The 13,806-nt window shown below is 64.4% G+C and overlaps 1 protein-coding gene across 2 annotated transcripts in view; it reads right to left on the reverse strand.

Annotated features, from left to right (window-relative positions):
* The window catches only part of TMEM179 (transmembrane protein 179), a 61,790-nt gene extending 49,006 nt beyond the window's left edge, over positions 1–12,784 (reverse strand). The window contains exons 1-4 of one of the 2 annotated variants that reach the window (XM_053889907.1): positions 12,243–12,749; positions 5,601–5,738; positions 4,982–5,060; positions 221–2,732 (exon numbers count right to left, since the gene is read on the reverse strand). In XM_053889907.1, the coding sequence (XP_053745882.1) occupies positions 2,553–2,732; positions 4,982–5,060; positions 5,601–5,738; positions 12,243–12,547 (702 nt within the window). In that variant the 5' untranslated portion in view covers positions 12,548–12,749 and the 3' untranslated portion in view covers positions 221–2,552. Of the gene's footprint in view, positions 1–220; positions 2,733–4,981; positions 5,061–5,600; positions 5,739–12,242 lie in introns of those variants that run through there. The other variant, XR_008417383.1, reaches the window with a different exon arrangement.
* Between the last annotated feature and the right edge of the window lie 1,022 nt (positions 12,785–13,806).

The following is a 13,806-nucleotide window of genomic DNA, read 5'->3' on the forward strand; positions in this document are numbered from 1 at the left end:
GTCCAGCCGTGCGCCCCGGGAAGCCCCGGAGCCCGCGCGGACGCGAAGGTCCGAAACCGGAGAGGCCAGGCCCTCATCCCGGCAAGGTTCTGAAGCGACAGGAACAAACACAAGGCAGTTTTTACATCGTAGGAGCGGACGAAACACCGGAAGCCAGGACGCTGAAGGTGGATGGAGGTTGGGGCCGGGGGCGCAGAGGCTCCATTGTCCACAACAAGGCTCAGGACTTTGTGTTTATTTGGACGTTGAACAACAGACACACCAGGCTTAAGAATCATTACTTTCGGTTTTCGTCAGGAGTGGAGTTAAGACAAAGATGTCTGTTATCCACGCGCAGCTGGGAGAAGCAGAAGCGATCGGGGGGGCCCTTCCTGCCCAGCCCTGGGGGACCCAGCTGTCCCCTCCCTGGAAGCCCCCCGCTGGCCTGACACGGGTCTGTGCCAGCGACAACCCCACTCTACCAGTGACACCTGCAGGTAAGTGGGCGCGCGTCTCCCCTAGCCTGACCGAGGGGAGGCCCCAGACCGGGCCGGGCGCTCCAGGAGCGGCAGCTGCCAAGGGCGGGCCCAAACCTGCCGTGGACCCTGGGGCTCCAGGAGGCCACGTCCCGCCCCTGCTCCTCTGCCCCGGGGCCTGGCTGTTGCTGGGAGCAGAGCGGAGCGCTCAGGGGCTGGAGAGGGTCCCCTCAGCTCGTGCATGAGGGCGGAGCTGAGACCAGATGGGCTTGGGGGCCTCAGTTCTCCCAAAACAGCTCCCCCAGCAACCCAGCTGCTCTGTCTGACATTCTCGGCAGGGCTGAGCGCCTCTGAGATGCCAGGAGGTGACGGGAGGCCTCCCTTCCCTGGCCCAGGCTGCCTGCCCCACTCGGCACCTCGCCCCGGGCCCGCGTCCGTGGCCTCGGGAGATCCGTGCCCCCGTGTGGGAGACCAAACCAGCCCCTGGCAGCGCGAGGCATGGATGCGGGGAGCCAGGCGTCTCCTTCCCTGGATGGTGGGGAGCAGCAGGAGGGTCAGCCCGGGAGACGAGAACGGGGTGCCCCACTCCTGCAGAGGAGCACTGCGTGCAGATGTGGAAGCCGGGGAGCCCCGCGAGGAGGGGGGTCCACAGCCCAGCAGCGCAGGTGGCTCATCACTGAGCTCTGGGGTCACGGGTCCCCCCGGCTCCTCCACCTGCCCCCGTGTGGACGGGGTCATGCCCTCTGGCGGCCTCAGTGCTCCAGGCTCCGTCCATCAGACGGGAAGGCAGCCCCTCCACCGGGGGGGGGGGGCCGGGGGCACAGGGGGCGTCCCGGTGGACGAAGGCCAGAGGAGCCGCTGTGTCCTCACCAGCCCTGACGTCTGCTCACACCTTGCGGCACGCACACACTCACGCTCACGGTTGTGCACACACATTCCCATCCATGCTCACACACTCGTGTGTGCACATGCACGTGCTCACATTCCTGCGCACACTCACTCACACTTGTGAATGTGAGCTCACGTAGAGCTACATGCTCACACACTCACACCTTCCCGTGCACTTCCATGCGTGTGCACACGCTCGTGTCACACACGCACTAATATCACACAGACACATCCACACGCTCACATGCACTCACACGCTCACCCAGACGCCTACAGTGGCACCTGCCCCACCCCATCCTCCCTAGGGGGCGCTGTGCCCCTCAGCCCGTGTCCCCGCCTCCCCCACCTCCCCACCCTGTGACACACACGTTGGGGCCCGAGGAGCCTCCAGGCAGGGCCACCCGGGGCTCCCCCGGCAAGTCCCATGGCAGAGGACGAGGGGCACCGGGCGCGGGCCCCCGGCCCTGACACCACGGCCACTTTCCAGGACACCCACACAGCCACCACCTGACTCAGGGCAACACCACTGCCCTATGCTTTTGACGCTGAGACCAGGCCTGGCCACCTGAGCACCACGAAGCAGGAGCACAGGGAACCGGGCCCTGCGGCAGGGGCGGGGGGTGCAGGGCCAGAAGGTGGGGAACACACTGCCGGAGAGCTCCCTCCTGCACCCACCCCCCAGCTCCCAGGCCACAGAAGTCTTGGCCCACGCACTGCTCAGGAGCAAGGGACAAGAGCGACACGTGGTCCTCGTGGGCTGGGGTCACTCTGGGGACGCAGGCTGCCCGACAGAATCGCACACAGAATCACACCCGGGCAAGCCGGCAAGGTGACGGAGACGGCTCCCAGCCGTGGCGTGCAGGCGAGCCCTACGGCAGAGGTGCCCTAGAGTCTGGACCCCCGCTCAGCAGGCCTGCCCGGCCAGCGCCCCCCGGAAAGGCCGGCCGTGCAAGCACGGAGCCCGGAGGAGGCCCCTGCGTGGCCCTGAGGGCCGGCGCCCACCCGGGGCAGCCGCCACGCTCAGGGTGGGGGTGGGGGGCTCGGTGAGCGGGCTCACTCACTTTGCACGGTGCCGAGGGGGGACATGCAAGGCGAGGGGCAGGTGGGGCCAGGCAGGGCCCCCCGCTGCTCCCCCAGGTGGGGCTGTGAGCCCCGGGGCGAGGCGGGGGTTGGGGGGGGCATCTGGGGGCCGGGCTCCCCCGCCCGCACCTAGATGACCGCGCTCTTCTCCTCCTGGAAGGAGGTGCGGGGGGTCGGCCTGGCCAGCAGCAGCTCCTTCTCGTGGACCAGGCTGTCCAACAGGTCCTCCTGGCGGTAGTTGTGGTAGACTTTCAGGAAAGCCAGGATGGTGACGGCCAGCCAGGCCAGCCACGAGGCCCAGAGGCCGAACTACACAGAGGGCAGAGGCAGGGTCAGGAGGCCGGCCGGCCCGCAACCCCCCTGCCCCGGGGTCCGCCTCGCCTCCTCCCCCACACGCCCATCCCTCCCTGGCATCTGGCGGCCTGCCCTCTGAACCCCGAGCTGCACGATGCTTTTGGGGTTCTGCCCACCCTCGCCCCCAGGCAGCCCAGCCCACCCGGCCCCAAGGAGAGCCCGCCCATGACAGAGCCACCTCCAGCTGCTGGGGTGAATTGACCTTTATCGGCTTCTCCCAAACAGCTGAAGGAGAAACAATTTAACGGAACCAGGCCTGAGCCACAGGCAACAGATCCTCATGTCAGGTTGTCACCAGACTCAGCTCGCGCCTTCCTAATCTAATTGGCGCAAGTAGCCCCGAAGCATTTTCCATTCCATCTTCGTGAAGGAGTCTCTGGTGCTTTCAGCTCATGTCAGCAAAGAACCTTGGACCCACCAGATGTGCCGCCCCCCAGCGGACTCCTCTCCAAAGGAAGAGTCCTCAGATCAGCCACGGGCCCATGTGAGCCCTGAGAGGCCAGTCTGGGGTCCAAACATGGACCTGGATGCCAGCAAGCCCTGCCCAGGGCTGGAAGAAGCCAACCCCACCTGCGCACCCCGCAGCAGCGTCGTCTGCCTAGACACAAATGTGGACTCAGACACAGGCCCTCACTGACCCCTGACAAGCCCCAACACACCTGTATCCCAGCCAATGGGTCCCCAGAGAGGCACCGGGTCTCCTGGAGGCCAGGCAGGGGGAGGGTCTCTGCCCCCCCACACCGTTCCTCAGACATGGCATCTGCTTCCCCTGGCCAGGCAGTAACCACAAGCCCCCCAGCATCTATCGGAGGGTCCCCGCTCCAAGCGCCCTGCCCCGGACTGCAGACCAGGGATCTGATGCCTGGTTTCCTTTCCTGGCACACAGCCACTCCCTCACCCCCTGAACCTCACTTCCGCAGTTAGCTCACGCTGGCCCCTCCTCCTAGGAGCCCAATGCCTCACCCCTCTCCACATCCACCTGCGAGAACCCTCACTCAGTCTCTGAGATCCAGCTCTTCCAACCCCTCCTCCAGGAAGCCTTCCCGACTATACCACTCACTCAGCTGTATCTCCGTTGCTTGGCCCCATCCTCGACCTCCCCTGGATGAGAGCGAGAACGTTTGGAGACAGTCTGTGTATCCGGTGTATTCAGCAGTGAATGGAATCCTCCCCACGATGCATGCTTCCCTGCCTAGCAGAACAGCCCCGCCTACCCGGCACCCCCTCCCACCAGAACAGCCCCGCCTACCTAGCAGCCCCTCCTACCTGAACATCCCCGCCTACCAAAACAGCCCCGCCTACCTGGCAACGAGTCTCTCCTACCTGAAAAACCCCGCCTACCAGAACAGCCCCGCCTACCCGGCAGCCCCACCTACCAGAACAGCCCCGCCTGCCTGAACAGCCCTGCCTACCAGAACAGCCCGCCTACCTAGCAGCCCCTCCTACCTGAACATCCCTGCCTACCCGGCACCCTCTCCCACCAGAACAGCCCCGCCAACTTGGCAGCCCCCACTACCTGAACAACCCGGCCTACCCAGCAGCCCCTCCTACCAGAACAGCCCCGCCTACCAAAGCAGCCCTGCCTACCTGGCAACCAGTGTCTCCTACCTGAACATCCCCGCCTACCCGGCAGCTCCTCCTACCAGAACAGCCCCGCCTGCCTGAACAGTCCTGCCTACCAGAACAGGCCGCCTACCCAGCAGCCCCACCTACATGAACAGCCCCGCCTACCCGGTAGCCCTACCTACCTCAACAACCCCGCCTACCCAGCAGCCCCTCCTACCAGAACAGCCCGCCTACCCAGGAGCCCCTCCTACCTGAACATCCCCGCCTACCCGGCAGCCCCTCCTACCAGAACAGCCCCGCCTGCCTGAACAGCCCTGCCTACCAGAACAGCCCGCCTACCCGGCAGCCTCGCCTACCAGAATAGCCCCCGCCTACCCAGAAGCCCCTCCTACTGAACAACCCCGCCTACCGGGACAGGCCCGCCTACCCAGCAGCCCCACCTACATGAACAGCCCCGCTTACCCGGTAGCCCCACCTACCAGAACGGCCCCGCCTGCCTGAACAGCCCTGCCTACCACAACAGCCCGCTTACCCGGGAGCCCCGCCTACCAGAATACCCCCCGCCTACCCAGAAGCCCCTCCTACCTGAACAACCCCGCCTCCCTGGACAGGCCCGCCTACCCGGCAGCCCCACCTACCTGGGCGATGGCAAACTGGTCGTAGAAGGCAGAGTTGTCCACGTTAAGCTCCAAGTTGATGTCCTGGAGCTCTTCGCAGCTGAAACACCAAGGCGCAGGGTGGCAGGTGACGCCAGGACACGGGGCATGGGGAGCGGCATGCAGCACCCCCAAACGGTGAGGCAACTGTCCTAGCCCCAAAGGCTTCATCCCTGGCCCCCTCCAACCAGAAGCTTCTGCTCCCGCTCCTCCCCATCCCTATCGCTGTCTTCCAAACCCTCCACGACCAAATCCGGCCCAGCACTCAGCCCAGGCCTCTGCCCGCGAAGGCAGCACAGGGCGGGATCTCCAGGGCCTGTGCTGTGTAGCCATATCCGGCCCTCCAGGGTCGAGTGCGCTGGGCCTACGTACCCCCTCCCCCCACACACATTCGGCCTGGATCCACCTCCAGGGTGTGGGAGGTGCCCTACTTTCACTGAAGGGGGTATTGAGGCCAAGGGGGCGGGTCCCAGGAAGTCCCTGGCCAGGTATGCACAGGTGGGGGCACAGGCAGGAAGGACAAAACCCCGAGTTCAGAATGGGATTCATGCGCCAAGACGTCGGCTGGGGGCAGTGGGGGTGGGGCGGGGCCCAGGCGCACCTGTGGGACACGGTGCCCTTCTCGGTGATGGCATCACACCACATGGTGAAGCCCACGCTCACAATGGTGCTGGCGATGAAGACGAGAAAGACCACAGAGGCGCTGACCAGAAGGTTCAGGAAGGCGTAGAGGAAGGAGCTTCAGCAAAGGACAGGAGGGGACGGTCACCGCGCGCCACCACCAGGGTCCCCATGACACCCCAGCAGTGCCAGGAGACAGCTGGCGTGTGGGCCCGATAGGGTGACGGGGCCCTGTGGGGCCGCCAGGGCCACTTTCCCGTCCCTCACTGTCCCTCACCCCAAAGTCCCATGCTGACCCCAGGCTGCCCAGCCCAACCTCCCGGAGACCCAGCGTGGGGACACGTGTCAGCACCGCCTTCCGGAGGAGGCAGAGCCAAGACTGAACCCTAGGACGTTTGGTCCCAGAGCGTCAGGACCAGCGCATGCTGACAAAGCAGGACGCCCTTCCCAGGCCGTTCCTGACGAGGCTGCCCTGAGGCCACGTGCCCACGTGGTCATCGACGCCGCTGGCCTGCACCTGCGTCAGGGGCTTGTGGTGTGACCCCGCCCTCATCTCCCCACTGCATCCTAAGGCCCAGCTGTGCCCGGGGAGGGGGTGGGGGACGCAGGAGGCAGGGCCAGGAGGACAGAGCTCACTCGGGGTCCACACGACACGGCCCCACCAAGGTGCCTACACAGGACACCAGCGTTTGCTCTCCGGCCGAGGGGGGCGTGTGGCTGGGGCACGGCAGCCCACCCCGCCAGATGCCCCTGCCCCACTACCCGCCATCTCCAAATCGCCCCCTGGAGACTCAGAGTCCCGGGTCTGGCTGAGCCTGGGGACCTGTAGGGTGGGGGGACAGGGACGCCCTCAGGGGGGATGCCAGCCCCGGCCACACCTACCACGTGGACATCTGTCCATCGACACATGGAGTGTGAGGGGCGAGATCGACCCAAACTGGCTTCACAGAGAACACATCCTAGAGGTCTCAGCCGGGGCCCCAGCCAGGAAATCGTGAAAGCTGCTGTCGGATGCGGTGGCTTCCCCCGGGACGAAGGGGGATGCACGCACCGTCCATTTTGCATTTGTCCCCGCCTGCACCCGCCACGTGCTGACTGAGCACCCCCTCACCCTGTGCTGGGCCCTGAGGACAAAGAAATAACCATGCCCCGGTCCTGGCCCCGGGAGGCACCCCAGCCTTGGGCGGGCGATCAACCGCGGCCAGCAGCACGTCCAGCAGGGCCAGGGCTGGGGGCATGAACAGGAGGCCGGAGGCCCGAGGCTGCAGTCCCAGAATCATAGCCAGCGGGTCTGCGCCCACGTTCACACGGATGCGCGGCACGTCAGCACCACTCCCAGCTGACCGGGGCCATCGTCAGGGCCGTCACCGGACAGCTCAGTGTCCAGGTCACGTGTGTTTGCGGCGCAAACCTCCCTGCGTTCGACTCCCGGCGCGGCCTGAGCCGGCCGGGCGTTTCGTCATGGGTGGGTGGGCGCCGTGCCCCCTGCCCACTGCAGATGGCCCGAGGGCTGCTGAGTTCCCCGACTCTGCAGATCATTGCCTCTCCATCCTCTGCCCAGGGGGCTGACCCAAGTAGACCACGGCAATGACCCCTCTCCCCGGCTCCTGGTTGAGCCCAGCCAGTGGGGACCGGGCAGGGGTGGAAGGAGAGGCAGTGAGTGTTCATCCCCAGGCCTCTGCTGGGGGGGACGTGGGGAGGGGGGATGCCCCCTGGGTGGCCGTCCCTCCACTGAAGGTCACCACGTCTCTTCCGGTGCCTGCAGCCAGAGGAGGTGACAGGGCCGTCACAGGGCCCAGGCCTGACCCACATCCTCGTCTCTGCCGACCGCCCTCCTCAAGTTACCCTCACGTGCGTGAGCCTGAGCATCTGTTCCCAGCTGGGACCCCGACAGACAGCTCCAGACCGCAAAATCCACCTGGCCCTGGGCGCTCTGAATAAGAGGCCCGGAGTTACAAAGAGGGGTACGTTGGGGCCAACCCCACCTCCGAGGCTGTCACTGGGGACAGCAGCGTGTCAGCTCCAGCCACCTCTTTGCCAGCGGGGTGACCTTCAGCAAGTCATTTTCTGTGCCTCAATTTCTCCCTCTGTAAATTGGGCAGCAAGAGCCCCCCACTGGGTCACTTTGGAAACTGAGGGAGCCTGCGTGGGCAGGGGGCTTCCTCCTGAGCATGAGCACCCCCTCCCTCCCCGGGACAAGCCTCCACCCGCCGCCAGAGCCCTGGGCTGGCGCACCTGCAGCCCTGCGCGTGGGGCTCGGCCTGTGGCCGCGGAGACGGAAGCATGGGAGCAGCATCAGCCACCAGATGCAAGGAGCCGATGGCTGGGGGCCAGCTGTGCCCCCTGTGGACCGCGTGGGGCTAAGCAGGGCTCGGAGAGTCCACGGGGGGCCCTCCTTCCCGGGAGCGAATGCTCCAAGGAAAGCAGAGGCTACCCAGAGCCTACACCCCGGCTTTGGATGGCCACTCCGCTCCAGCCCAGGAGAACGAACGGGTCCCGGGGGGCCAGGACCGAGCGTCCACAGGCGGAGCAAAGAAGCCGCCCGCCTTGGGCACGAAGGCAGGCTCCCTAGGTGCCCGCCACCTGCCAGCAGCCTTCCGCCATCACGCCAGGCACCCTGCCCTGCAGGTGCCCGGCATCCTGGATGAGCCAGCTGCTGCCCTCAGCAGGACTTCCTGGAAGAGGGGGGTATGACCAGGGTGCAGAGGATGTGTTTGCTGGGCAGTCCCCAACCTCAAGTCCTGCTCCCCCTCATGGGGGGGGGGGGCGGCATCCCCCATGTCCAGCACCAAATTCTAGAGAGGCACACCCGGCTCCATGCTCCCTGTGTGGCCAAAACCACCCCCAGGGAAGCCTGCTCAGCCTGAGACACAGCTCCCACTCCCTGGGGGGCGGGAACAACATAACCTTCCGTAGCCAGAAACTTCCAGCCACATCCATGTTAAACAGGCACAATTGGGGGCTCTCCTCCCATGACAGGAACACGGAGTCCCCGAGCCATCAGACAGGGGAGGGTGTGGGGCTGTGGTCATCCCAACAGCCTCCTCCTACTCCCCAAGTCCATCTCTGGCTCCTTCCATGGAACCTGTCTGGGCTGCAGAGTTCTGAAGAACTGGGTGTGTCCAGAGCCTCATTCGACTCGGCCCTCAGAGTCCACAGTGCCCCCCCCACCCCGCCCTGCTCCCCAAGGACCCATCAGCCTGCGGCCCTAAACAGGAAGCTCGGCACACACGGGGTTAAGTCCATCTTTCTCCCACCACCACCACTGCCTCTCAGGGTGCCAGGCCGGATGTGCTGTCTCCATGGTGACAGTTATCCGGAAAGCCCTGGGAGCGACTGCAGGCTGGGGGACAAGTGTGGGCAGGCAGATGGGTTGTTCTGACCCAGCACTCCCCAGCCGTGGATCACAAACTCGAGGCCACCTGTACCCTCCACTGCCCTGGGCCCCCCCCCAGGCCTGTGACCCACCCCGGCCTCGCCCAGTGTCCCCAGCCAGCAAGCACCCGAGGAAGCCCCAGAGGCCTCTGTTTCACAGGCCCATTCCTTCAGCCACAACCAGGATGAAGCCTCCTGCAAGCTGTCCCCACCCTTAGCCCCTTATTCTCCTGGGCACAAGCTGTCCAGGGCCCCACTCTGTCCAGGGACATACCGTACGTGAGGGGGGAGCTGGCACCATGGACAGGGTCTAGCTCAGGCGCCAGGGACCCGGCCCCGAGCCCTTTCACACAGCCCAAAGGGCAGGGCTCTGCCCTGGGTCTCGGCAGGGTCCTGGCTGGTCTCTGAACGTGGACTCAAGAGAATTAGTGTGCACACAACCCCGAAGCAGACCCCAAGGCTGACAGCAGCAGTGATGTCCTTGATGAGCTGGACACCCTGAGGGCCCTCACCACCCCACGAGCTCACTCTAACCGCCCTTCCCGGCCTCCTGTCTGTCCCGAGTCCCCTACTGTCCCAGCACCCGCTCGCCTGCTCTACACGGCTGGACCGACACCTGAGCCGGGACCGGCTTCTCCAGGCCCCCATCTTGCCTGCCCATGAGGCAGGCCCAACCTTTCTGGGGGCCCAGGACTTGGCCTGGCAGGCCTGCAGGGCTGACCCCTCGGCCAGACTATGGATCTGAAGACCCCAGGGCTGGGGGAGTGGCTGCGAGGGAGCAGACCTCACACGCAGGCCTCCTTTCCGTCTTCATTCAACAAACGCTAATCTGTGACTCCCAAGGTCAGCCCTGAGCACACAGAACCTGTCTTGGGTTCATCCAGCCCGGGGGGGGGGGGGGGGGGGGGGCCCTCAGACGGAGCCACTCCTGGGTATCCATCAGGGGGAGCTCTGGCCTCGTCCTACCACCAGACCCGGATGAAGGCTTGACCCTTGGACAGATGTCACAGCGGGCTGGCTGCTGAGGGCACCTCGTCCCTATAAGACAAATGGCCTAAAGGTGTTCAGGGTCTAGCCGGTGAGGGCCTGCAAGCAGGCAGGGCCCGGCCTCTGGGGCTCACAGCAATGTGGGGCTCCAGAGCCCCAGGGACCCCCAGAGACTGGGAGCAGGGCAGGGAGGGCTGAGAGCCCCAGAGCCTGTGGGAAAGAAATCTCAGTCACTCAGACGGGGCAGCAAATCTAGGGACAGCAGTAACAGCAGCTTCTGTCCTTTGTCAACTCACAGCTGTACCAGGGGGGCCTCCTGAGGGTGCTTGTCTTACAGGGACGAGGTGGGACGATGGGCCTGTGCCCACTGCCCCCAGCCTCCCGGACGGCAGGGACCTCGGCTCCCCTACCCTGCTGGCCGTCCTCTCCTCCTCAGACCCTGTCTCATATGCAGAGAGGCTTCCCCTGTCCCCATCTGCACAGGGATGCTGACTACGGTAACACCCAAGGTCGGCAACGTGCACGCACGTGACACCTGAAATCCCTCCTGGGGACACCGGCCGTCGAGTGGGCTGAGGGAAGTAAGAGGCCTGTGGCAGGGCAGGATGGCCCCCTGGACTGGCCTGGGCTCACCGGGGCAGAGTTCCAGCCCCACAGCGCCCCCCCCCCCACCGCCCCCAGAGGCCTGCCCAGGCTGACATGCGGCTTCCCGCAGACCCTGAATCCAGAAACAGTGATGCGCTGAGCTGTGCCCTGACAACGTATGTCCAAGTCTTCGCCTCAGGACAGATGCCTGTGACCTTAACTGGAGACGGGGTCTTTGCACGTGTCATTCAGCTAAAGACCTCAGGATGAGGTGCACCTTAAATCCAATGACTGGTGTCTTTATAAGAAGAGGGGAAGAAACAGAGAGAGAAAAGAGGCCATGTGAAGATAGACAGCGACAGGAGCGGCAAAGCCCCAGCCAAGGAATGTCAAGGGTTGTGGGCAGGCACCAGAAGCTGGCCTGGAAAGGATTCTCCCTCCAGAGGGAGCCTGCCCTGCCAGCCCCTTGATCTCTGACCCTCGGCCTCCAGACCCGTGGGGGAATAAATTGTTTACGGCCTCAGTGTCTGTGATCTTTGCTGCACCAGCCCCGGAGACCCACACGTGTGTGTGTTGCTGGACCTCACCCTCCTCCGAGTGTGTCAGCCCCCACGCTGGGCTCTGCCTCGGCTGCTCGGGTCCTCTTTACCCTGCCACCCTGTCATTCCTCCCTGGCCCCTCTGAGGGCTCTCCAGAGTCCCTGCTTGAGCCTTCTACCCGCTCGGCCTCTCAGAGCAACAGCTTCTCTCTCACATCCCCGAAAGAAGAGAATAGGCCCCCAAACTGCCAAAGAGTGATGTGTGGAGGCCAGTGGGGGGGGCAGAGTTTGGGAGAAGGCCCGGATCTCCCCTGTGGATGTGAGGGCAGGCAAGGGCAGGATGGCCTCCTGGGAGCACAGCACAGCAGTCCACGGCAAGGGGCGTGGTGGGTCCACAGAGGGTCCCACAGGCTGGAGGTGCACGGAACGCTACTGGCTGAGGACCCCAGGTGAACCACATCCCACTCTCTCACAGAATTGTGCCAGGGCAGGGAAAGGTGAAGGGGGATGCGGAGGCCAGGAGGGAGGGAGGCCTCAGGGACCTGAGGCTCCCGTCTTACAACCCCAGCCAAGGTCCGAGCACTGGCCGTAGACCCAGAGAGGGTTCCCTCTGGCCTTTGCCCCACCACCATCCTTCCCAGGAGGATGGGGGTGAGGGGAGGAATGCCCCGTCTGCCTGATCAATCACCAGCCTGGCCTGGTCCCTCCCCTCCACCAGAGGAGCACCCAGGCCCAGACCTGCTAGGGGCTGTCGCAAAGCACTGACGGGTGTGGGCCCAGCTGAGCCAGCAAGCCAGGGAGGGCCCAGGGCTGCTCCCAGATGACAAGGCAATATTTGCGCCCCAGGAGCAGGGGAGGTAAATGCCCAAAGCGAGAGGTGACGCACACTCGGGGAGGGAAGCACTGGCCTTGTAGGGAGTGCGAGTGACCCTCGGGGTCCCGGGTTCTGCGCAGACAAAGGGCAGTTGGCACGGAGGCGGGGAGCTCCGAGGGCTGACATTTTAGGGCCCGCGAGCTCCCGGGGAAGAGGGAGGGGCCGTGGCTCCTCCTCGAGGGGGGAGGGCCTGGGGGGCGCTGCGGGCACGGCAGGGACGCCGTGCGGGGGCTGAGGGCTGCGTCCGCCAGGCCCCCACTTACCCCTCGTGTCCCTTGCACAGGAAGAAGAGCGTGCGCCAGGCGTGCGCGGCGGCGAGCAGCAGCGAGAGGAGGCTGGCGAGCAGGCTGAAGCGGCAGGCGGCCGGCGGGCCCCACTCCTGCACCGTGAAGCGCTCGCGCTCCTGCACCGTCAGGTTGGCGCTCAGCCACATGCCCTCGGTGAACAGCAGGCAGCGGCCGCGGAAGTCGTGGCCGTTCTCGGACAGCGGCACCACCACCACGAAGCTGAAGAGGAAGGCCAGGAAGTAGCAGACGCACTGCGCGAAGAGGAAATTGTTGAGCGCCATGGCTGGCCCGGGCGCGCCCAGGAAGCGGCCGGCGGAGGCCGCGGGGCCGGGCAGGCGGCGCGGGGCGCGGGGCGCGGGGCGCGGGCCGGGCCGGGGCCGCGCGGGAGACTGCGCAGTGGCGGCGCCGGCGGGTCCCGCGCGCCCCGCCCGGGACGCGTGCGCAGCGGCCGGGCGCGGGCGGCGCCTGCGGTCAGCACCACGGACAGCTCCGGGCGGCCCGCGGGCCCAGGGGACCGCGCGGGGCGCGTGCGGACGCAGGGATGCGGGCGCGAGGACGCTGGCGCAGGGATGCGGGCGCGGAGCGGTAACGCAAGGGGGACGGGGCGTGTTGCTAGGTCCGCGGACGGGAGACTGGACTGTGCCATTACTGGCACCAGGAGCTACCTGGGTGGGCCTCACATGGGCTGCCTGTGTCCCCAGTCCCCCGTGAGCCTTAAGGAAAGAAGGCTGAGAGGTCCAGGAGGGATGTGTCGGAGATGCCCACAGTGCTGGGTGGGAGTCAGGTTGCAGTCCAGGCCGGAATGATTTTATTTTTTTATTTTTTATTTTTTTTATTTATTATTTATTTATTTATTTATTTATTTATTTATTTATTTTGCTCCAGGGCCCGGGAGTGACAGAGGTCATCTGCGGAGAGGTGGGGGATGGTGAGGCCTGGGTGTAGGGAGGAGGGAGCAGTCTGTGAGCTATATTTGCGTTTCTCCAGCACCTCACCCTCAGAGGGCACATCTGTTATACCACCTGACACAAGTAGGGCCCTGAGTTGATATTTGTAGGATAAATAATGAATGCCCCGAGCACCTCATTAACACAGCCTTTGCTGAGACGGAATCTGCTGATGCATTAATTAATAGAATTAATGCCTTGTCTGCTTCCCTTAAAGACTAAGTCACGTTTAGTCCAATTCCCAGAGTGAGGAAGCTCTAGTCTTGCTCTTTCTAAAAGAAATTGCCAAATGGTTTAAATTACATCAGCATTTTTGTTGCAAGCTCTAAAAAAAGTCTCTTTTATTGCCAAAGTAATATGTGCCTTTTTTTTAAGTCAAGCAATATAGATATAAATTAAGTAAGAAGATAAAGTGTCCTCATCCCTGCCACACTACCAGGAGTACCCACATTTCTAGAGATTTTGCTAGGCAGCTAAACGCACACAAACACACACAATTTACACACATGCTTCATGGTATACATGCCGTTCTGCAGGCCGACCCTTTTATTCCACAATACGTCATGGACATTATTCCCTGCTTGCACATAAAG

The sequence above is a fragment of the Panthera pardus genome, unplaced genomic scaffold (genome assembly GCF_024362965.1).
Source record: "Panthera pardus isolate Hobbes unplaced genomic scaffold, ASM2436296v1 HiC_scaffold_24, whole genome shotgun sequence".
NCBI lineage: Eukaryota > Metazoa > Chordata > Mammalia > Carnivora > Felidae > Panthera > Panthera pardus.